This window comes from Falco naumanni, chromosome 6, assembly GCF_017639655.2.
Source record: "Falco naumanni isolate bFalNau1 chromosome 6, bFalNau1.pat, whole genome shotgun sequence".
In the NCBI taxonomy this organism is placed as follows: Eukaryota; Metazoa; Chordata; class Aves; order Falconiformes; family Falconidae; genus Falco; species Falco naumanni.
Genome location: NC_054059.1, coordinates 77282480 through 77306388, shown reverse-complemented (window position 1 = coordinate 77306388; position 23909 = coordinate 77282480). Strand labels below are relative to the sequence as shown.

General features: G+C 38.7%; 1 protein-coding gene across 2 annotated transcripts in view; it reads left to right on the top strand.

The window, feature by feature from the left end:
* Window positions 1–4669: 4669 nt before the first annotated feature.
* NUP133 (nucleoporin 133) overlaps window positions 4670–23909 on the top strand; it is a 37703-nt gene continuing 18463 nt past the window's right edge. The window contains exons 1-13 of one of the 2 annotated variants that reach the window (XM_040598200.1): window positions 4670–4912; window positions 7639–7757; window positions 8546–8649; window positions 9953–10060; window positions 11810–11941; window positions 14226–14396; window positions 15000–15155; window positions 15248–15318; window positions 15895–16042; window positions 16906–17053; window positions 17765–17922; window positions 19064–19155; window positions 21486–21649. In XM_040598200.1, the coding sequence (XP_040454134.1) occupies window positions 4728–4912; window positions 7639–7757; window positions 8546–8649; window positions 9953–10060; window positions 11810–11941; window positions 14226–14396; window positions 15000–15155; window positions 15248–15318; window positions 15895–16042; window positions 16906–17053; window positions 17765–17922; window positions 19064–19155; window positions 21486–21649 (1756 nt within the window). In that variant the 5' untranslated portion in view covers window positions 4670–4727. Of the gene's footprint in view, window positions 4913–5886; window positions 5940–7638; window positions 7758–8545; window positions 8650–9952; window positions 10061–11809; window positions 11942–14225; window positions 14397–14999; window positions 15156–15247; window positions 15319–15894; window positions 16043–16905; window positions 17054–17764; window positions 17923–19063; window positions 19156–21485; window positions 21650–23909 lie in introns of those variants that run through there. The other variant, XM_040598201.1, reaches the window with a different exon arrangement.

Sequence of the window (23909 nt, the reverse complement as noted above, 5' to 3'; positions counted from 1 at the left end):
AGTTTAGGTTCTTTCTAAGGTGGTGTCCAGAAGAGCACACTGATACATATTTTAAGCTTTTTGTCCTTTTTTAAGGCATATATAAGTTTTTTATTGTTACTTAAAATTTCATTCATAGAAATCCTGAGGTTTGCCTAGCTACCTTACTAGGGGCAACTAGTAAACTACCTTCTCAAGGACAACTAGTAAAGTAATAGCATTACATTAATTTGAATAAATGCAGGCAGGTACATTCAGCAGTAAAGAGTAAGCTACATGTTTCTAGTTTAAGAATCTCTTTCAATAGAATCTCTTTAGACTTTCTGAAGATGCAAAACCCCACAAGGGTTTATTTTTTAAAAAATCTAGAAACTTTTCAGGTCACATTAAAATTCATCTATGCTAGGAAAAATTGTTGCTGGAAAACATTATTGGTAATAGGCATGAGATACCTAGTGCTGGGCAAGCTTAAAATGTTTATCTAATGTGCCATTAATGGCACTTTGTAGAACATAGTGAAAACACTGAAGAGATCCCTGTGCCAGGGAATGAAGATAAAATTACCTCCAGATATAATTTTACCTTTTGATATCATTTGACTAGAAGAAGACATTGTACTAAAGATATGCCAAAAATACCACTGACCCAATGTTTAATTTCAATGTTGACTATCAGTTATTCTCTTTATAATGTAGAGAGGTTTGAACTTTAATCTTTACTCATGTAATCTCTGCTTAGGTTATATGCAATGAACCCCTTTATTCATGTATTTACACAGGTTACAGCTGAACTTAATGAATGTTTTATGTCTTTTGTTCATTAGTTGTTCTGGCAGGTATTGCAGTCTACAGAAAAGCATGAAAAGCCACAGAAAAGTTCTAGTCCACGGAACGGTGAATGTCTGTCCTAACAGGTGCCTTGGGTAACAGACTTTATTCAGGTTAGAACCACTCAAAACACTCCTTGGAACAAACCACAGACCTCAGCGAGGTGAGAAAACAAAGTTTCGTAGTAATCTGCAAGTAGAAAGTTTTGCTGGACAGCTTCAGATTTGTGGTTTACACACCTGCGTGTGTGATGTGTGCATGTGGCATGCTGCATACTTCCACAGGTCAGCGCTGGATATGGCTGCATTTTGAATTGCAGGAGCCCTAGGAGCTTAATGAGGAAAAAGGTGTGAGAAAGAGAAATATTGAAGTATTGCATTCTTTTTGTTACAAGTGTTGAAGACCTTCCTGCCTAAGGTGGAAACTGTTGTTGTATTTCTAACAATCATGACAGGCATCTCCCACTAAGGATCACTGGTTTGTGCTGCTGCCTTGTGTAGCATGGCCCATAAGACAGAAAGGGGCCACACAATGCAGAAAAAACTTAACGCGAGAGTGACTGACTGTGAGTGCAAACCACAAGTTCTTATGCTCACTGACTGTATTTTCCATCATTGCCCCTTTGGTTTTTTAGTAATACTGTACATCTCCTGTTTGTTTTATTTAAGCTGCTGTTAGCAGGAGGAGGTTTGGTTCCATGAGGGATGGTATTAACAGCTCAAAACACAGCTGTGCTACTCCTAGTGTATTCCAAAGGCCAAAAGGTACTCGGAAATGCTTTTAATTGCAGGGAAATACAATTTAAGTTAAATTAAACTTACCCAATGTTTCATGAAGGAAAGTCCAGACCCTACTCAGAATTGGTAGAAGTTTCAAAGTGTCCCTTTAGCCCTGGTGCAGCACATTATATAAGACCATCTCTCTTCTGTGCTGCACACAGTGTTCAGCTTTGGCCTAAACATATCTTCTCTGTGTAGAAAAGTAGTAAAGATGATTTCCCAGACACTCAAAAATAAATCCAATTAATTTGACATGCAGACATGTATATCAAATACATAATATAAACATTTTGCAGTTTCTATGACTAGTTGCCATATTTTGGTTAGTATCTGTGGATATTATTTTGAAGTCTTTTATTAATACTGTCTTTTTCACCCTTGCCTCAGAGGCCAGAACTATTTCTTTCCTTAACTCTTGCTACTCAGTCATGCCTTTTGGGGCTTAAAATACTGTATGTAATTGCTTTCAAGACTACCTTGCTAAACTGAATGTATGAGTTAGGACTGAGTATTTGGAAAGATAATGAAGGGTCACCTCTCAACGTACACTTAATCCTTTTACTGTATTCCCAATTAGTTTTCTGATTCTTGACAGCATGAATGTTTTCCTGAGAGGTCAGACACTGAAAATAAAGGGTCTTGAGTAATTTTATTACTTCAACTACTTACTAAACTATTTAATGTTTAAATAAGAGTACTGATCACGGCATCATCGCTGCAAGTGAATGGTATCTCTGAAGGAGTTCAAGTTCTTTCAGCTTGGGTTTCAAGTAGTTAATGCAACTTTTTGCTCTGATCTTCTGATACAGAGAGCCTCTTTTCTGTCAGTACTTTAACCTTTGAAAAAGGGAGTGGATTTCAATTAGGGGGGTAACAGAGGAGAATGTCCTGCCTTTGTGATCTCCACCAATTCTGTCTCCACATTTCCACTGCTTGACATTTTCAGCTCTCTTGAATGGGGAGGATTGTTTCCAGTTGCTTAAGGGGTCTTAAACTCATGATGCAGTGATCCAAGACATTAATACTCTGACCTGTGAGGAGACTGTATTCTGATGAGCAAGGCATTAGGTATCTTATGAGGAAGAAAATGGTCCTGAACTTCTATACACATCTTTGTTTAAACATCCACATAGTCCCATAAGGCATAATCAGTTAACCAATTCATGAGAAATTTGTTTGCTCTGCAGATGATGGGGTTTGCTGCTATCCTTTCAAACTAATTTTCTTCCTAAATAGGTAGGCAGCTATCTGCAGCTAGTTTTTCAATCCATCAATCAATAAATAAAAAAACCCAAACACAAGAAGTAAAGAGATTAGCAATTCCATGTATTTTGAAGTTGTGGCTCTAGTATAAGTCTACTATTTCCATTCTCCTAGTTCAAGCCCCCACTAGGTCACTATTGTCGGAATTGCTTGCTGGACATTCACCTTTTTATGTGAAAAACAAACACTACGTGAGTCCCAGCTCAAGAACTGGTGAAGTCTCTAACTGGTGTCAGCATAAACTATTTCTGTATTGAAAATGAAATGTAAAGGTTGAGTTGTGTCCTCTCTTCTTAAGATGGATCTCTTAGCACAAGGCTGGGAGAGCAAAAGGAAGCGAAGTAATTCCCTGAGGAAGTGTAGCAAAGTGTATACAGTATTAATTTGGCAAAAACTGACTGTTTGCACTGCATCAGCTTAAATATTGTAGAATGAGATGTTAAGAGGACCTTTCAGTTTTTAAATTAATTTGAATGTCACTGTTCATGGATATTGGGAAACGGAGATGGCAGCTTGAATTTTACTCAGGTTTTCCCCATTTGCTTCTTTGTGTGTCTATTTTCCGGTTTGTTTTGTTTTTCTTGATGAAACAACACTAACATGATCCAGCATCGCTGCATGGAGTCGAATAGAGGTGACTATATAGAAGGGCATTACCTTAATGTAGCAGTATAGTGAAGTTCCACTAAATGTTCATATTTTGCTTTTCCCATAAAATGAAAGCAAAAGCAGATGGAGTGAAGTTAAAAGGCAAAGCACTGAAACGGACAGGTGCCTCGTACTTCAGTACTGCCAGATGAACCGTCTCAAGTTTCTCATCTGCATTGCACATAGAAAGCTTTAACAGCCATAGCTCTTTTTAATCAAAGAAGGTATTTTTGGAAAATGATGGGAAAATTTTGAATACTTTATTCTTAGCTAATTTTATCTTATTAGCTTCATTGATAATATACAATTTAACTTCTTCCACAAGTGGATGGTACCTTCTGAAAGCTTTTTAGTACAAACCAATAGTGTGTTCTTTCAGTAAGAAAATTTAGTTCCCCCGTAAGACTGAAGTCTGATTCTCTATCATTGAATAGCTGTACTTCATGATTGTTATCTACCAGAGATGTGAAACATACCAAGGTTTGCATGGAATATTTTTTTTGTGGGTTTTTTTTTTTTTTTTTTAGTTTTTATTAGAAATGTGGAGACAAACAGAAGTTACAGCACTGTCTATGTTAAAGATCAGGCAACTATTAGTGGAAAACATGCCTTTCCAAAGATGCCAGACAGTGGTTTGCAGGCACCTTTCAACAGCAGGTTTTTCTGGCACATCCAGCCACCTTCCTCTGCTTGAGCTGGTTAGTCCTAGACCTGTACTGAATTCAGTGAAAAATGGTTCCCAAATCGAGCCCAAACCCAGCCTTGTGAATCCCTCCGGGAGCGTCCTCATGGACCGAGCATATTCCGCCTTGTTCAGCAAGAACGAGGGGCCGAGGCGGCCCGATGCAGCTGGCAGCCTCAGGTGCCGAGGGAGGGCAGCGGCCGCTGGGGCTCCGAGCCCACGGCAGCTCGGCCACCCTCCGACGGGCACGGCGGGCCCGAAGCCGCTCTGTTCTCCCCCTCCGGGGAAGCACAATCCACTTCTGAGGCGCAGCGAGAGCCGGGGGCCGCCAAGGTACCGGCGGGGACGCCTCCGCGTTAGCGCTGGGCCTGTGAGGAGCCGGGCGCCCCGGCAGGCCGCTTTCCCGCCGCCCGGGCGCACCTGAGCCCGCAGCCACCGCGGGGCCGCCCCCGCCCCCCGGCAGGGGCTGCCGCACCCCGCCCCGCCGTGACGTAGTCAGCCGGCGCCCGGCGGGAACGCAGGCTCGGGGCCGCGCCGCTCGCCCCAGCCATGTTCCCTTCGGCTCCCGCCTCCCCGCGGACCCCCGGCGGCTCTGCCCGCAGGAACCTCGGCAGCGCCGTCCCCAGCCCCCTCTCCCGCCCGGGCGGCAGGAAGAACTTGGTTATCGCGGCGGCAGCCAGCTCCCCGGTGCTGTTTTCCCCGGTGGCGTGGAGGAGCGGCTCCCTCTCGGCCCGGTGAGTGCCGCCGCCTCCGCTGGGGGCGGGGCGAGGCGAGGGGGCGCCACCCGCCTTTTCCCGCCGGGCTGCCGCCTCCGGCCGGCTCCCGGCTGCCTCGGTCTTCCCCTCTCGCCTCCTTTCCGTGTCTGGAATAAACCCCGCGCCTTCCGCTGCCCGCAGCGCCGCCGCCTCCCGGCCCGCTGAGGGGAAGGGGCGGCAGCTCCCGCCGCCGGGGCCTCCCGCTGCCGCCCCCCCGCCGCGGCGGAGCCGGCGCTACCTCTGGCCGCAGGAGCGTGGCGGGGGTGGGCTGCGGTTCTGTCACCGGCCTCCCGGTTCGGGGGGCTCGGGGCTGTGCTGTGAGGAGGGAGCCCGGGGGGGACGCAGGCGGGTTATGATGGCTGAGGGCCGAACAGACCTGCGCTCTGCTGGCTAAAGTAGCAGTAACTGTTGAGAGCGCTAATAGGAAGTTGGGCTGTTGATTAAAAAAATGAAAAGTATCATAATTAAAAAAAAAAAAAGCCAAGTAATCCAAGTGCTTGCCATCTGAATCCCTTCCTTGATCTTTACAAACCCCAAACCCAAATGCAGGCACAGAGGCTTTTCATTAGGTAAAATCATACGACCTTACAGTGTAAAAGAAGGGGAAATGGTGTCGTTTGGCCACGTGTAATAGTTGGCAATTAGATTATATTGGTCCTGTGCATCAGTGAGTGGATGGAGGCATACTTCTAAATGAGCCTAATGGCCGGCTCAGCCGGAAAGCTCTTGCTTTCAACTGTCTGTACAAGAAGGTTCAACAAAATATTTCATCTCTCTTTGCAAACCCTGCCTCATTGTTACATGCTCTAAAATGTTAGGTTTACATAAGCTAACATTGTAGGTTACAACGTGGCTGTTTCACACGTGCCGTTTTACCATTTGATGTTCTGATGGAATTGTAAGATACTCAATATCCCTGATCATCCTTAAATCGCTTTTCAGTAACTTTTCTGCGGTATCCCTTCAAGATGTGTGCATGCCAGGTCATCCTAGTACTGAAGAAGCTGTATGTGGAGTTGTCATGATGTTTCCTGTTGTGCCTTTTATTCTGTATCTGGTCACTCAGATATTCTTTTTGCTGTTTGACTGTCTTAAATGGTGTTGTACTGTCAAGACATTGTCACTCTGGTAGTTGGTTTATTTTACAGCTGTGCTGAAGCTTTTCAACACCAGTACAGATTGATAGAAACTTCCCTGCAGTATATAAATTAGCCTTTCATTCATCTATTATTTTTGCTTATTGCTTTCATTTATACAGAGTCTGGTCTACAGTGAGACTTTCCCCCATATCTCCTAGCTTGATTTCTTTAGGAATCTTTGATAAGGGATCTTTTTGAAAGACTTCAGGAAATCTTAAGTACTTAGTATTGCCTAGATTGTATTCTCTGACTTTTTTTTCAGAAAATTCTGACAGAACTGTTGGGCATGACTTTTCTGTATGAAGAGGAAAGAAAAAAAAAAGTATGAGAGTTACTAATCCATGTTTACTTGGTTTTTGCTCATTTAGTTGCCTACAGAAGTAACAAGACTATTCATTAGTGTGTGGTTTCTCAGGTGTTCTCAGATTCTTTGTAGGATATTTGATATACTCTTCTCACAATAACAAATTCTGATTGAAAACGTTTATAGCTGAATAGTTCTAAGGTTCTTTAAAAGTAGCATTTTACATTAAAACTTTAAATATACAATACTGCATGTTCAGTATTATAAATATCTCTTATTAGCATTTGAATTTGAGGGCTCCTCAGGTGTATAGGAAAAATACGAAAATAGTAAGAACCTCTGTATTTAAAAACAAGATAAAATAGTCAAAGTTTAGGCATTCTCCTCCTCCCCCTGCCACCTTTCCCCCTTCTCCCTTCCATATGAATCAAAACAGATTTAACAAGAGCCCCAGATCAGTTTCAGGGATTTAGAATCTCTTTTCTCAGGAGCAGCTGTTTGTTGTTGAGATAAACAAGATTGCCTGTGTTCAGTTTTGGAGAACTTCTACTTCAGGTCTGTTTAATATGGCATTTTTCCAACCCAGTGTCAGGCTGTCTAATAGCAGTGTTACCATCAACTTCTGGCATTTCACACTGGGAAGTTCCCAAAAGCAGAGAAATTTACCCATTTAGTCATGTTCAAAAGACAAGACAGATCTATGCTGTTCCAGAGAGAGAAGATTGGGAAAGATGCAAGGCAGCTTTTATAAATTATATACTGTGAAACAAATCAAGACTGAAACGGGTAAGAGCTGCAGCCTCCGCAGTAAAACAAGAGCAGTAGAAGTGCTAGCAGATACAAGCTGCCACAGGTGTTCAGTGTTGCACAGCATGTACAGCCCAGCAGTGTCGGAACTAGGGATGAAAATAGACCCTGCAGTCAGGGAATAACTTCTGGTGAGCTTCTCCTGGCATTGTGAATAGCTTTATTCTATAGATAACCGGAATGTAGAGAAGCTGAATGGTGATTTTCTTGCTGGTGAAGGAATGCATATTCAAAATCAGTTCTTAAAAAAAATAGAGGAATTTGATGACAGCTAACAGCTTGCAAGCAGGCCACCAACTTACTGCTTTAGATGGTACTCCAAGAGGGAGCATGTGTATTTTGCATAAAGTGTTTCATCACATCTATTTCTAAACAGATACTGATGAAGTAAATGTCTGTTGAAACTGATGAGGAAACAATAAAAAACTGAACTATAACTTTTTGTCTTGTTTAAGTGCAACTCCTACCAGAGTTATCCAGCATCCGTCAGCAAGTGAGACTATTAACTATGATGTTAAGGGGTTTGGATCCTCTCTGCCTGTTAAGGTTATGGAAGCCCTGAAGAAGGCTGATGGTAAGAATTGATTTTATCTGTTGTTTTTCTGATGATGATTGAAAGGTGAGAGAGGTGTTAACACGTTGTTGATGCCATTTGGATACTGCCTTTTACAGTAGAAGCTGAAATATATGTACCTTGGTTTTAATCCAGCTTGGTTAACTATGTAGCTATAATTGTAGTAACACCTGTGTGGGTATGGATGCATGTAAATATCCTTCGGGTGCTGGCCTAACCAATATATTGTAAAATCCAAGGTTATAAAGAAAGCCAATAATATTTTTTTAGTAACTTCCTTATTGGTCCTCCCTCACCTTTTTCATTTGTTTTGATTCTGTTGTGTCCTAGAGTGGATGCTCTCTTTTATTTTTTACTTTATTTTTAATCCCCGTTTGTGGTAATTTCTAAAAGTGCCAGCGATACAAACCTTTTCCTAAGTTCAAGAAATAGGTGTCCTAAGCAATTTTTCCCTGTGCATAACTTTTCTTTTTATAGTAGATATAAACGAAACAAAAAAATGTGTATCTTAAAAATAATCTTAAAAATTGCTGAGCAATTTATGAAGCTATTGTAATCTGCTGTAAATTGATGGAAATAGCTTCTAGGATTGTCTTGCTTTTCACTCTCAAAAGTTGAGCGTTTATCAAACGAATTTGTAAACTAGTAATTTGGTATCTTACTCAAATACATGGAAATTCTAACATGAAATTTAATTTAGTAGAAAATTATGAGAATGGAAGTTTATGTAAGATTATTCTGCAGTGTTTAAAAATCTGAATGCTTTAAAAAAATTACTTTTTATGTAGCTGATGACCAGCTAAGCGTTCAAGTGGATGGCAGTGGATGGGCCTGGCTAGTCCATAAAGAGAGGCTGATTATTTGGAAGATTGGTCAGTCTCCAGTAGCTAAGGTAACTGAAAGCTCAAGATGCAGAAAGGTGGAGCTTGAGTGACTCTAGCCGCATCTATTTTTGTTACTGGTTGTTATCACATGCCCAGTGAGGTGTGGTAGTACCTTGGGGGTGGGTAACTTTGGGATGGAGGTGTGCATTAGTATTACAATGAGATCATCTCATCTGAGGAAAGCAATTTTGCCACAATTGTTGGCTCGGCAGTGGACATCTCATTTTATCAGCTGTGTGGCACCATCAAGTTCCCATTACTGCAGGGAGTACAACACAGCCTGGCTTCAGTTTCTTGGCTCCATCCTCCATTACTTCTGTCAGCGTATGCTAAGATGGTAGGGGGCATCGTTTAAGGAGCCGTGGTAAAGAAGATTTCGCGCATGTCAACAGCCATCCTGAAAATGATAACTGTATTTTACCCTAAAAAGCTTCCTGTAATACTGTGCTTCTATTAGGTCCCAGTTTTTTCTAATTCCCTGGCAAAGTAATTTTTCCACAGCATTTTAACAGGTGTGTCTGTTATGTTAATTAGTCTTCATAAAGCTTATTTTAATAGTTAAAAACTAGTTGTTTTGTTACAGATTGGTTTAGATTATTCTGGGACTGATTTTCAACTTGTCAGAAAAGAAGGGTTAGTTTCAGCTATGCTGAATATATTTCATCTAGGTTTCTTATGTCAATATTTTATTTTTTTTTTAGCTCTGGGCAGCATTTCTTTCAGCATCATTTCAGTGAATAGCAAGTATGGTTGGAGGAAACCTGTAGTTACAAAATCAGTATCTTCAGTGCAATATATGTTAATTATACAGATTCTGCACTTAACAGTGGAGTGTCAGGTATATGTGTTCTAGTACTCGCAGAGATTTTTCAAGAGATTGTCATTTTTCTGATTGTTTAACTTTGGTGGCACGTGGAGGAGGGAGGGAGTGTGTCCCCTCTCTTTAGTACATAGTGAGCTTTCTCAAACACTTAAAGATTAGTTTTATTTTGCTGCCTTGTTAGTATATTGAATTAAGGAATGGTCAGATAATTGCACCTCTGAAAGAAATAATTCAAGATTGCAATGTTGTGAGAAACACTCAAATAACAGTGATGTTTGAAAATTAACAAGTAGGTGTTTTTTAGCTGTTCGCTGGTTGTGACAACTTTGCTGAAAATGTCTTGTTGACATTGTTTTGGTTCTCTTACACAGTGTCTGGGCTAGTTGAAAATTAGTTTTTAGCAGAGTCAGAAAGTCTATAGACTTTGTCACAGAGGAGTATGTTCTTCCAGTCTTATGTTTATTATGGCATCTCGTTCTTTCTTACAGTTATCTCTGTGCAAGGAACTACAGCTGCCACCCAGTGACTTCCAGTGGAGTTCTAATTTAGCAGCTATATCTTGTCTCAGTTCTTCGGGTGAAGCATCTTCTCTGCAGGTGATAAACATTTAAATTTTAGTGTTTAAAATACTTTGAGTAACTCTGAATACATCCTATTTTATCAAGTACTTCTTTGAAAACTGCATTTGGTGGTGTACTATGTATTCAAAAGGTCAGGACTGATAGTTCGCAATAAGTATGTTTGAAATAAATAAAATTCTGCTGTCTTTTCAGATTACACTGTTTACATGTTATAGAATCAGATTAAATAATAGTTTTCATATGAATTATTTGGCATGTTTTCATAACCAAACAAGCATACAGTAAATTAAGAAGTACTGTGTCAGCAAACACTAGGGCAATCAAATATTCAGTCTAAGCAAGTGCAATTTAAATGCATTCTGGCTGAAAAAGTTGCTCAGCAGTAATTTAATTTTGAGCACACAGGGATGAGAAGCAAACACCAGCACCCTCCCTTGGCTGGTCTTTATGAGGAAGCTGGCACTGGGAGGACAGGTGGTTTAATCTGTCTTGACTGATTACTTTCCTAAGTGCCTTCTTGTAACATACTGTGCTAGAGGATGAGGGTTGAAGATCAGGTAAGTTTTTTGAAAGGGTGTTAATGTGTCTGTTACTGTCATTCGTGAGAAAAAGGGTTCTTATTTTCAGCTTGGGTGTAGTTTTCAGTTAATGTATGTGGTGCTCTAACAAAACTGGATAAGAAATTGTCTTTGGAAGGAAGAAGCAGCACAGAATATGTAATAGGATCTTTTCTTTTGACTTGTTGTTATGCTTCCAGATGATGGAAAGCAATCTTAATATCTTGTGATTGTGTATGATTGTCATAAAGCATTTAAAGTTTTATGAGCCAAAGAAGTTTAAGAGGAAGTAATACACCTAAACCATGATTGTTAATTATTTAATTTCATCGTTCTTCAGCTTGTGAGTTACATATGTGTGCTATGATTTTATAGAGTGATACAGAAATATTAGTCGTAGAAAATATTTCACAAAAATGAAAATTATTAAATAGTGGGCAGGAATCCCAAAGGACAACAGATTCTGGGGGGGCATTTAAATTGTTACAATGTTCATTAGCCAACTGCTTTCCTTTGTGAAGGTCTGTCTAGTCAAAAATCAGAAAACTAAGGAGCTCAATAATAATTTTCAGATACAGTTCTATTATTCTGATATTTTTTTTGAACAACCAGTATATTAGGTATAATGCTTTCTGTCTGAATCTCTACTCGAACACAGTCTCTTGCTACATGCTTTGGATTTGGTATTTGGGTGGTTTCCTGAGTCAGAAGCCCTTAATGCCAGCACACCGTGGGCTTATGTCTCTGTGAAGAGAAGAACCACTGTGTGACTTGATACTTAATGACACTAGAGCAGTTTTTGTTTAATTATAGTCTACATTTTAAGTCTTCCATAGTAGTTTATAACTCTTGGGATCTGGAGTTCTCTACAGGCTTTTCTCTGTGTTTCCACTGTAAGCTTTGTTTCATTTCAATAGCAGACCCTGAGTTATCGGAAACAAGATCCAGTAGAAAATACTATGGTTAGCAAAATAAGAGAGTATAATATTCCCTGCACATACTGTGTTATGCTACAGAATAATTTTGAAATTCAGTTCCAGATTTGTCAGTGTGCATCCATATTTATTTACTATTTATTTGTGCATTTGTCATGCACAATCTTGGTACGTAAAACAACACATTTCAGTTAAAGCTGCAGTCTAATTATTACGATGTTTCATGCTCTGTTAATTATTTTCTCATCTGTTAATTTTTTTCTCATTTCAAGTCTCTGGCAATAATGGTTGCTACCAGTGAAGGAACTGTGCGCTACTGGCCCAATCTTGCACATGAAGGTTCCTATGTGGAGACTTTTACAGACTTTGGAGGCTCTCTGTGCAGTTTCCTAACATCAGTAAAGGTACAGTATGATTTATATTAAAATACTGCTTTAATTCCTAATTTAAAAATAAAAAAGAATGCTCCACACTATCAGTCCTAAATCTCCAATAAATATTGCAAAGCAAACTGCCAAACATTCTTGGGGAGTAATTTCAGAGATTATTGATGACTGTGATGATCAACAAAATAGCCATAAATAGTAACATTAAAGTCGGGGAAGCATGTAGAATTCAACCACAAGGTTAACAGGACCGGTTTGGTACTTCAGGCATGTCAGTATTACTACTGTGATTACTTCCAGTAGTAGAAAACCTGCTGTCACAGAGAACTACTTCATCTGAATCTGCAAACCACACACTCAATGTCTTGTGGTATAGCTCACTAGCGACTGAATTGGAGAAACTTCTGCGTGAGGGTAATGAACAAGTATATTATGAATTATTCTTAGAAATTCCATTTTCTGCTGTTGATGTGCCTATAGGGGGAAAACTCTCAAAATGGAATATATCCAAAAATCTAATGTGTTACAGTATGTGTTATCTTCAAAACCAGTTATTATAAATTAAATTACATCTTTTCTCATGACTTTTTCAACATCTACTGTTCATGTCCTGTATTATAAATACTATTTTAGGACATCAGCATGTCATGAACAGTTGTAAACCTCATCAGAAGACAGCAATCTTAATGATGGATTTCTCAAGAGTGTTAAGAAACACTAATATGTATCTACCCTCCTAGAACTGAATTGTGCCCAAGTTTCAGACATTGAGATGAGGGAAGCAAGGTCTTATCACACCTGTAGTTGAAACATTGGTGTCCATGTGAATTTAGAGATAGAGGAACTTTTTTTTTTTTTGAGCAGCATCCTCTTATTAGTGTTCTAAAGCTGTGTTATTATGTATATGACAACTGTACTTAATGAGTCATCCTGTCACTGGGCAGATCTCACCTTTAACATAATTTTTGTATGGTATGATGATGAAAATTTATGCCAAGATTTTTTAAATTTTCTTTTTAATGTTGTTCTGTGAACACTGCCTGTACAGGTAAACAGTTCATTCGTTCAGCAACCTCCAGGCCCTTAACATTAATTTTCTGGAAAATTGTTGTACATCTACAGGCTTTGTTCGTTCCCTGTAACATACAAACTTTGGTTGGTTTTGAATTGAAGGCACCTTTTTCCTTTTATGCCTTGGTGGTAGGGGAATGAAGGCTGTTTCTAAGTTAGCAAGTAGTGAAAGGCAATAGTTGAGAATCTGTAAAGTAAAAAGATTACCACTATCCACACAGGTTATTTTGGAGTGAGGGTTGTTATTTTAAACTAGTTCAGCCTAGCTGCATGACATGAACATCTGCTGTGGTCAGAGCCTGTCTTTCAGTTTAGTTTCTTTCAAAGGGTGTACAGCTGGTACACTGAGAGTGCTCTGTGATATGATCCAGCATGTAGTATGCAGGGACTCAAAAAAGGTCACTTAGACTCCTGATGCTAATTGAAGTGCTGATGTGGATGCAGCTGTTAGGACAGGCAAAAGATGCACTTTCAGTCTCTTGCTTCCTAAAAGAGGTATATAAGCACCTACAACAGAGTGCACATTGTACATAATGCACAAGACTCTTCACATTTTCCTAGTGCAAATGTAATGCTGTTTTTCATCAGATTCCAAGCATTACATCATATGTTAGTTCTCTTGTTAAACTGAAACGGAGTTTCATGGATAAAAATGTCATGCAATGCCAAGAAAATGAGTCTGTCAGTGCTAAGTACCAGTCAGATTTTGACATTTTTTTTGACATAACTGGATGGAAGTTTTATTATGCAGTTTGTTTAGATTAGTGTCCTGTAGGATAGGGTGCTACTTGAAGGAAAAATGAGTTAGTGTGTTTAATAGCACATCAAGTTTTAAATGCACATGTGGAAGTTGAATGTTACTTAATTTTTAATTCAACATAAGAATGTTAAATGTAGTAGTGCTTGTAGAAATTGATACAATATATTTTCATATTTTTCAAAAATATGGTTTTAAATTAGAAAAAGTATACTGATAGCTGTATGCTGCACTGATTCAAGCATAGATAATAATGTGGAAAATTTGTTTATGAGCAATCCTTTTATGTGATAAATGCTTTCTTTTTTATTTCTTTTTTTTTTGCTAGTGCTCAGGTACTATGGCTGCCTTGTGTCTTGTTCTTGTTTAACATTTACTTCTATGAAATGACATAAAGAATTTTATCTGACAATAGACTTGTTTCAGCGATGTGATTTTTATTTTTTTAACAAAGTTGCTTTTTCTTTTTGTTAGGGAGGAAGCTTCATTTTATCATCTTCCAGAGGCCAGCTAGTTCGATTGATACCAGATAGTTCTGGCAAGATTCATCAGCATGCCCTGCCACAGGGTCAGGGCATGTTTTCTGGAATTGGTAGAAAGGTTTCTTCTCTTCTGGGTATATTGTCTCCTGGAAATGATGCTGTGGTAAGCTTGAAAAATATTCATATAGTAATCTGCTTTAGTTTCTTTCTGTTATTTCTAGCTTCACTGTTTAAGGAAAAAGAAAAGACTGTGCTGATATATAATGACAAAAAAAAGGCAAGACTCAACTCATTTATGTTACTTATATTTCTTTGAAATGTGAGAGAAAGAAACCAAATAAATCTGTATGCTTTGTAAAGGAGAATGCTGACTTGCTCTTTAGATCCAAATAAAAGGAAAATATGCAGTGATTCAAAGTCCTGCCTCATTCTAGTGATGGCCTCATTACTGCTTGAAGAAACTAACAGTAACCCCTACTTTTACTTTCCTAAATTAGGGTTGTCAAGGGTTGGGGATTGGCTTGAGCTTTGTCATTGAACTCCACAGAAACTGGAAGAAAGTATGAGAATCATTTATTGTAGATGTTATATCTATAAAATGAGACTTCTCTTGGAAATTATTATAAAACTCTCTTCTTGTAATGTAACTTGTGTAGGTTGCCCAAGGGAGTGATTTTTTTGTGGACTGAGTGTGTTGTAGATTGTTGTATTAAAATACTAAGGCTGTGCTTTAACCTTTCTACTTTTTTTTTTTTTTAAAATGCAGATTTCTAGTGTTCTTTGGGATAAAGAAAGATCAAGCTTTTACATGCTAACAAGTTCAAACCTAAACAAATGGGAGGTTGATGATTCATCAGAACGTTATATTCTCAGCTGGGATATCAACAGGATCCTGAAAGAACATATTACAGATGCGATTTGGGTAAGAGCGAGCTCGCCTGGAAAGGCTTTGTGTGTGTGTTTGTTTAATGGCCTATTTGTGTACAGTTATAAGTCAGTTGTATTCTGTTTCAGGGTTCTGAGAGTAACTATGAAGATATTAAAGGAGGAGTAAATATACAATACATGGATTTGCAGCAGAATTGGTAAGGAAGTACACTTGAATCTGGTAAGACTTAACATCAATGAGGTAAATGTGTTCTGTTTTCTTGCAAATACTTTATGTAAGTAATAGTAATTTAATTTTACTTGAGTGCCACTGTTGATAAAATAAGCATGTTGTATTAGACAACTGGGTTATCCTATTCTTCATGCTATCATTATCTGTAGCATTACAAATTCTTTAAGAATAATTCCTTTCACTTTTTTAGTGTCATTTTATCAGGTTTGGTTACTTGTCTTTATATTGCAAAGACAGCAAGTAAGCAATTGTAACTTGCTCCAGTAAATGCAGAGAATTCAGTATCTCTGTATTCAATTTATATAAAATCACAACTGTCTGGGTTCAGTTTTGTACTGCAGTACGAATACTGTTAATAAAACAGCTTGAAAGAAGAAATAGTATAGTCTTTCTTTAAAAAAAACAAACAAAAATAACTAATACTGGAAAATATTTATTTGTGATTGTACTTAGGTATCTGTTTTTGTGAGTGGTAGATTTTGAGCAAGTAAAATATGTAATAATCGTATCTCAATAATCTCAAATATCTGTTGTTGAATAGTGATGGACTGGTGATACTTGCTGCAGCATGGCATCCTGGAGATCGTCCATGTCTTGTCTACTATACCCTGGTAACAGTAGAAGATAAAGGCTATCACATGTCTGATGACGTTGTTGTGGAAGTCACACAGTATAATCCGTCTTTTCAGGTATGCAAATGAAGGGTCTGAAACAGAGTGAAGGAAGCACCGTGTTTCAGAATAATCCTGAATATTCTGGACACAAATCAGCTGTCAGATTCTTGTCTAAAGGAAAATCAGGTTCTCTGTCTTAAGGTTGTTCTTGGAATATGTGTTCGTAGTATTCTGAAGAAAGTGCATACTAACATCTTTTAATAGTAATTGTATGTAAAGATCATGCTTTACGTTTTAAAGTGTAAGGTAAAGACTCATGAATAGAACTCTAAATATCTAATTATTACTGATACCTTTTAGTTTTTGTCCTGTCTGTGAAAGTTCCTACAGCGTAATTCTATGGTGTAACTCTTAACTCATGCAACCCATTTAGAACAGATATCAGACTCTGTTGAGACTCTTGTAGCAGGACAAGGAATTATAAGACGTGTATTTTGGTCCTTGCTGGACAACTGGCTTGCTGGGAGGGGAGGACACATTGGTTGTCCTTGGTGTACCTTGTTCGTGCTATCTCTTCTGGAAGCAGAAATTTGGGCATTAACTTTCTTTGGTAAACTTCTTTGACTCTTCTCTCTTTCCCTGCTGCCTGTAATTGTATCTTAAAATTGAATCTTAAGATGGAAGGAGAGTGTGAAAACTGTAGAATAATTGATCTGTTTACTTACCTCTCCATGTGAAATTAGCAAGAATTTAATATATATGGAAGAAAAAAACCCCAGGATCTTAAGTTTCAGGGCAAATTAAAAATGCTTATGAAGTTATATCCATGTTCTCTTGTTAAAAATTAAAACAAATTCAGGCAACTCAAATCAGCCTTTGAAATGTTTGTTTCAAGTTTTGATTATATATGTGATAATGTTCATGTGTAACGCTTTCAGTCAGAAGAGGAAGTGTTGTGCTGCCTGGTAGTCCCAGATTACTTTAGCCATGCTGCTTACCTTTATAAGGAAGACGAAGTATTTGCTTGTTCCACTGGAACTGGAAGAATTTCTTTACCACAGGAGAAAATCGTATTTGGCATACAAGGTAACAGGCAGGAAATAAAAATAAATCACATTTTGTTGATACTTCTAATTGAATGTTTTTACAGTATTTAGAGTTCTCGGAGATAATCATATTTACGCTCCTTTTTCTCTTTGTTAAATCTTTCAAATTGGGAGTTTCTCAGGAATGTATAGAGAAACCACTGATGTGACGTCCAGTATTTTTACTTACTCTGCAATGTTTCAAATGAAGATGGAGTAGATCCCTGCTCTTGATGTACGAAAGCATGGGGGTGTTGTTTTAAAGGAGATTTTGCCTTTTTTTTTTTTTTTTCCCCCACTCCAGCATTCACTGTGGACTTTTCTTTTTTCTTGAAGTTAACTTTGTGTTGAGGCTCAGCCTAAAATTCATACTAGGTGCCTGTGTCAGATATCTCTCAAGTATGTCATCCTTGACCTTCAGAGGTGTTCTCAAGGAGGATGCGCACATTGGTCATTAGGTAGAATTTGAACCACTGGAATCTTGATTCCACACACACACCCATTTTTTTCTTTTCTTTTCTTTTTTTTTTTAAACTGGAAATCTGCATCTTGAGTAGCAAATAGTAAAACAGTATCCACAGTTTCTGTAAGTCAGGTGCAGTTGTCAGTTACTGTTGATAGGTTCATGACAATTTAATAATTGTCCAAAACTGTTCACGTTTGTTCTTGAAGTGGCATTTATGTGCTTTTTGCTTTTTTCTCCTCATCTTAGGAGACAGCATTTTAGGAGCAGGTTCCTGTACTAGCCTTCCCATCTTCTTTGCCAAAAAAAGTGGACTTATCACCATCTTGTCCAGGGAAAACATTTCTGTGCTTCCTGAAGACCTTGAAGATTCCCTGTCCTCTTCTGTTGCTGGACCAAGAAGTGAGGTAATCGTGTTTGCTTTACTGGTTGAAAACTGAGGGTAGAAGTAAAATGTTTTTCTGGCAGTTTTGAATTTTCACTGTGGAAATCCTAGCTTGTTTGAATTTTAAAAGTGGTTGTTTATTTTTTTAAATAGCGACTCAAAGACTTGTAATGAAGGCAGGTTTCAAAATCTAAAAAATCTTACAGCATCTGCTAGTTTGAGTAACTTTTTTGTTTTCCTTTTTTTTGAAGTTGAGATTTATATGAATTTTTTTTTTCCACATAGGTGTATTACTATGTATCACTAGGCCTGATGTAACACTACTGCAGACACCCAGACTTTGTTTCTGATCAGGATTGTTTTTTCAGTCTTTTGTGTCTGTTCCTATGTATATGAGACACTTTTTAATCAGCTGTGAAAAGCTTGGAGGCTAGGCTGAGAAGGGCTATATAGTGGCTGAATATTGTTTCTGCCCTATTATATATTATAATCTCATTAGAAGTATGTGAAAGTATTTTTGTTAATACTTTGTACAGTGTGCGTTTATTAAGCTCTTACTTACACCAAACATATTTTGATTAAAATGTATGTGGAATTTGTTGCTAAGATGTCCCTGGAGTAGAAGGAAAGAATAGAAAAGTTGTTACAATATAAATTAGACAATATTTCAATGGGGTAATAGTGAGTTTCAATACTTATTCCAATTAAATCACCTTTAAAATCAGTTATTATTAACTGGCATTCTAGTGGAAGACCTTTCTGGTGATACTCAGGTGGAACTGTATTTTTCTCATTAAACTAATATCTAGTTAGATTTGTCTGCACTCTGATTGTTTTTGTGGTAGTCCTCACGAATACCTTTTAAATTCTGTCAAAAATGTCGGGTTTGAATGTTAAAATAATTATCATAAAAACTTTAGTGAAATAAGTTGGCATAAGTTCCTTTGCAGATTGTGTGAGTTTTATTAAAATGCTTGGGGTCAAACGACTGTGTGACTTTCACTGTAATGAATCTTATGGGCTTATGTTTGACTTAATAAACACAACTGCTTCCAGGTGGTATTTTTGTTTTAAATCTATGTTCTTGCTACTTAGGAAAATGGTTCTCATTTCATAATGAAAGCTGGTATTTGTCAGCTGAACTTTTTACTTCGCATTTTCAGAGTCCTGTGTTTGACGCAACCAGCAAGCTGGAAATTATAGCTCAAGAAGATAAGACTAAATTGCTGAAAGCTGCTTTTCTGCAGTTCTGCAGGTAGAAATTGCACTTTATTTTTGAGGCTTTGTTTGTTTGCCCTTCTTGAAGGCACACTGATATTTGAGGAAGAGGTTGTCTTGGTAAAGATACTCTTGTGCTGTTTTAATTAAAGCTATTTTAATGACATATGCAAATATTAGGAGAGCATTAGATATGTCTTGGGCTAGTGAAGAAGTGCTAGAAAGGAGTGGACATCTATAATCTCAATGACTCTTTGCTTATTCTGTGTAAATTCTGTTTATATTCTGTAAATATGGTTAAATTACTGCCAGTGGAACAAATTTGAACTTTGTTATTTTGTCTTTATTCTTTTAGTAAGTAGTGTTTTGTTGTTAAAAAGCATTCTTTTCTTCCTCATTTTTATTTGCATAGCTGTTTTCAGTAATACTTTCAAATATGTTTAATTACTGTTTATGCGGCCATGAAGATAACTAGCGTGGCAGATTTTGTGGAAGGATGCTTTCTTTTTTAGATTGACTGATATGGGGGAATGGGAGTGGAAAAATACATTGTTCATCAAACTCCTGATTCAAGTAACTTGACTTTAGGAGGCGTGCAATGCCTCTGGAAGGTTTGATGTTGAGATGGATGATGTAAACAAAGGAGGAAGAGGAGATAATCTAAGCCTACATTAATTATATTTAGAGGGGATTGTTTTTGATGTATATTTATTAAAAAATCAAGCCACAAACCCTCTTAGGACTAATCTCTTTAAAGAGTCTTAGAGCTTGGAAAGAACAGATTTAAGGTAGCAGGAAGTAGGAGTGCTTTTGACATAGAGCTGCATGTGAGACAGAAGATTGTAAAGGGTATTAGGCACATACAGTAAAGGATATCAAGAGAAATCTGTAAACATGCACAGAATTTAGAAAGAAAATCTGTATGTATTCAGAAGCGGACAGGTCAGTAAACAGAACTGCTGCTGAAGATGGCTGTGTACTCCCGAGGTGACTGGAATAGCTAAGGTCTGATAGCGCAAATAACGTATGGAAGTTGGTATCACAGAGGATGTGGACAAGGGGGTTGGAAACAGGGTCAGATGAAAGTAGGAGGTAGTAAGGAAAAAATGTGAAAAAGTATGGAAGCTTAATGTTATTTTCATTAAAAGTTGGGTTATATTCATGAAACTAGAAGAAACGAATAATTTGGTGTGTTTAGTATTGATTCAGATTTTTTCCAGGAAATAGTATGCTAAAATGACTGGAGCAGTCTTCCACAGAACAGATACAGCAACGGCCTGTCCAGATGGACAAGCAGTTGATGCAGAGCAAATAATGGAAGGTTGCGTAGCCAGTGGAAATCCAAAGTCCACCGGCTGTGCAGTGAGCACAGTCAGCTTTACAGACCTGGTGATCTGTACAGGGGATGGGGTGTTCTGCGGAAAGATAGAGTGGACCCTTTTTGATGTAGTGGCTAATGGGTTGAAGGAGGTAAGAAAGTCCTATATAAATCACTTAGAAACACATGTCCTGCAGAGTAGTAAAGATGAAGACTTTCTTGTTTAATACGAGATTCAGTATATTCCAGTTTTTAAAAGTATTCTTTGCATTAGTAAACCTTTGTGCAATTTCTGGGTGCACTGTTGGTTTTTATTTCAAGACATCTTGGTCATGTAAATATTCAGACTGAAAGCTTCATGAAAAATACAAGTATTTCCAAAATCAGATAATATATTGGAATCAGAGTATCCATTCTCAGTCAGAATACTATAACTTTTTAGTCACAAAGTCAAATCAGTGCTTTTTGTGAATATTGCATGCTTCTTAAATAGAATTCTTTAGTATAACTTCATACCTTGGAGCTTTGAGTATTTGGATGCTTCTTGCTCATTTACTTACTGACCTGAATAGAACAGGATTCTTTGAAGTTATAGCAAATAAGAATAATACATTATATTTGCTGAAGCGTTTTCCTGAAAATTTTCACTTTGTTACCATTTATGGGAGCGATTACATTTCTTGAGAGGATTTTAAAGCAAGCATTTGGTGACTTGGCAGAGGCATCCAGACTTAGTTCTATATGATGGATCTTTTCTTTTGAATAATAATAATAATGATGATAGGGGTAATAAAATAAATAGTGACTTGAAACACTTCCTGGCTTGTGCTTTTTTTTGTTTTATAAATTGTGCAGTCTTCTTGCTTTAAATGAATTGGGATACCTTTTATCCATAATTACTTTAAAGAGAGTCCAAACAATGCTTGATGTTTATAATCTGAAGCACTTCACAAAAAGCATATCAGAAAATCCTATTAATTGAGTGGTGGTTCTTCCTATAATCCTATCTATTGTTTTTATTTCATAAACTTTGTGTTTCTTTTATACAGGAAAGATATAGTCAATGCACAAAGCATGGTAGTTGAGCTCTTCCCAAGTAATGCAGATCTGGAACCTGATGCTGAACTGGATAGGGCAGTGACTCAGATCAGTGTGGACTTAATGGATGATTACCCTGCCTCTGATCCAAGATGGGCTGAATCTGTACCTGAAGGTAAACATAACGTGTTGTTTGTAATGTTTTGTTTTGGGGTTTTTTTTGTGAAAAACTGTCTGTATTACTCTAGATAAAATTATAATTTAAGCTTGCAAGGAAGGCATAGGTGTCCCTGTCCTTCACCACCACTAGATACATTTTGAGAAAGGCTAAAAGGAGCATCTTACGAGACTACCAGATAAACTTGCAGTCTACTGCAGTTATTCTTGACTTCATATAGTGAACACTAACAGCAAGGAAAACATACTTCTGAGAAGGGTACATTGTGCAAGGAACAGATGGTGTCACTTTGGTGTTTCCATGATTCCTTGGATAGTTCTCAATTATTTTCCACAAATAGATATGTTAAGAGAAAGAATTTATTTGCTCATGCTTAGCTCTTTGTCAGCAGCTGCACAGCTTCTTGGTAGACTTGGATCCTGGTGGGGCATTGTTATTTATGTCTGCCTAAAAAAGGACTAGAGACATTTATTTTGGAGTACTTGTATGTAAAGGATTAAAGCAGACATGTTTTCAGCAAGAAACTTTTGTCCATGCTTCCCTGTCTCTTATGAGCAGTGTTAATTTGAAACTGTATCCAGGACCTCTAGGCAGCAGTTGCTAGTTACTGAGCAGAGACTTAATTTGAAAGTTCATGTAATAAATAGTTGGATGATGCTTTCTGCTGCTGTTTCTGCGTGGCAGACAGTTAGAAACTGTCAGGCATCAGATCCTTAGTATTTTCTGAATCAACTTTATTTTTAATTTGGCAGCTTATCTGCATTTGTTCTTGACTAAAGCAAGAAGTGAAAATTCAGATCCTTAGTATTTTCTGAATCAACTTTATTTTTAATTCGGCCACTTATCTGCATTTGTTCTTGGCTAAAGCAAGAAGTGAAAATTGATAGCTTCTTGGAAATAGTCTTGCTAATTTTGCTCATAGTGATAGTTCTGAGTTTTTGTGTCTTGGTAGTCTTTTGGTTTAAAGCGCACAGAATATACAAAAATTCTGGAATAGGAAGATAACTTGGGCTCTGGAGAACTCTGCTGAGGTGAAATACTTTTGAGAATACTCATGAATCATAGAATACCATGTTGGAAGGGACCTCAAGGATCACCTGGTCCAACCTTTCTTGGCAAAAGCATGGTCTAGACAAGATGGCCCAGCACCCCGTCCAGCCAGATCTTAGAAGTGTCCAGTGCTGGGGAATCCACCCCTTCCCTGGGGAGATTCATTCCAAAGGCTGATTGCTCTCATTGTGAAAAGTTTTCCTCTTGTGTCCAATTGGAATCTCCCCAGGAGTGACTTGTACCCGTTACCCCTCGTCTTTTCCATGGGACTCCTTGTGAAAAGGGGGTCTCCATCTTCTTTGTAGCCACCCTTTAAATACTGGAACACGGGGATAAGGGCTCCCCTGAGCCGCCTTTTCTCAAGGCTGAACGAACCCCGTTCTCTCAGCCTTTCCTCTCACGGCAGCTTCCCAGGCCTTTGGCCATCTTTGTGGCTCTTCTCTGGACTCGGTGCAGCCTGTCCCCATCTGTTTTGTATAGCGGGGACCAAAACTGAACACAGTATTCCAGGTGTGGCTGACGAGTGCCGAGTAGAGCGGGATAATGGCTTCTTTCTCTCTGCTGGTGATGCCCTTGGTGCTGCAGCCCAGCGTCCTGACGGCTTGCTTTGCCGCAGCAGCGCACTGTTTGCTCATATTGAGCTTGCTGTCCACCAGGACCCCCAGGTCCCTGCCCACAGAGCTGCTCCCCAGACAGGTGGATCCCAGGCTGTGCTGCGCTCCTGGATTATGTTTTCCCAGGTGCAAGACCTTACCCTTGTCCTTGTTGAACTTCATGAGGTTCTTGTTAGCCTGTTCTTCCAGGCCATCCAGGTCTTCCTGCAGGGTAGCTCTCCCTTCCAAAGCATCCACTTCCCCACTCAGTTTGGCATTATTGGCAAACATCAGGGTACACTTGATCCTATCATCCAGATCACTTATGAAGATATTAAAGTGTTGGGCCCAATACTGATCCCCGGGGGACCCCACTTCTGTCAGGTTGCCGGTTTGAAAAGAAGCTATTTGCCACCACCCTCTGAGTGCAGCCTGTTGGCCAGCTCCCCACTCACCACACGGGCCACTTTTTAGATCACAAAGCATCAGTTTCTCTAGGAGGAGGCTGTGAGAAACCGTATCAAAAGCCTTGGAGAAATCCAGGTAGACAATGTCCGTTGCTTGCCCCACATCAGCTGAGCAGGTTACTTTGTCACAGAAGGCAGTCAAGTTTG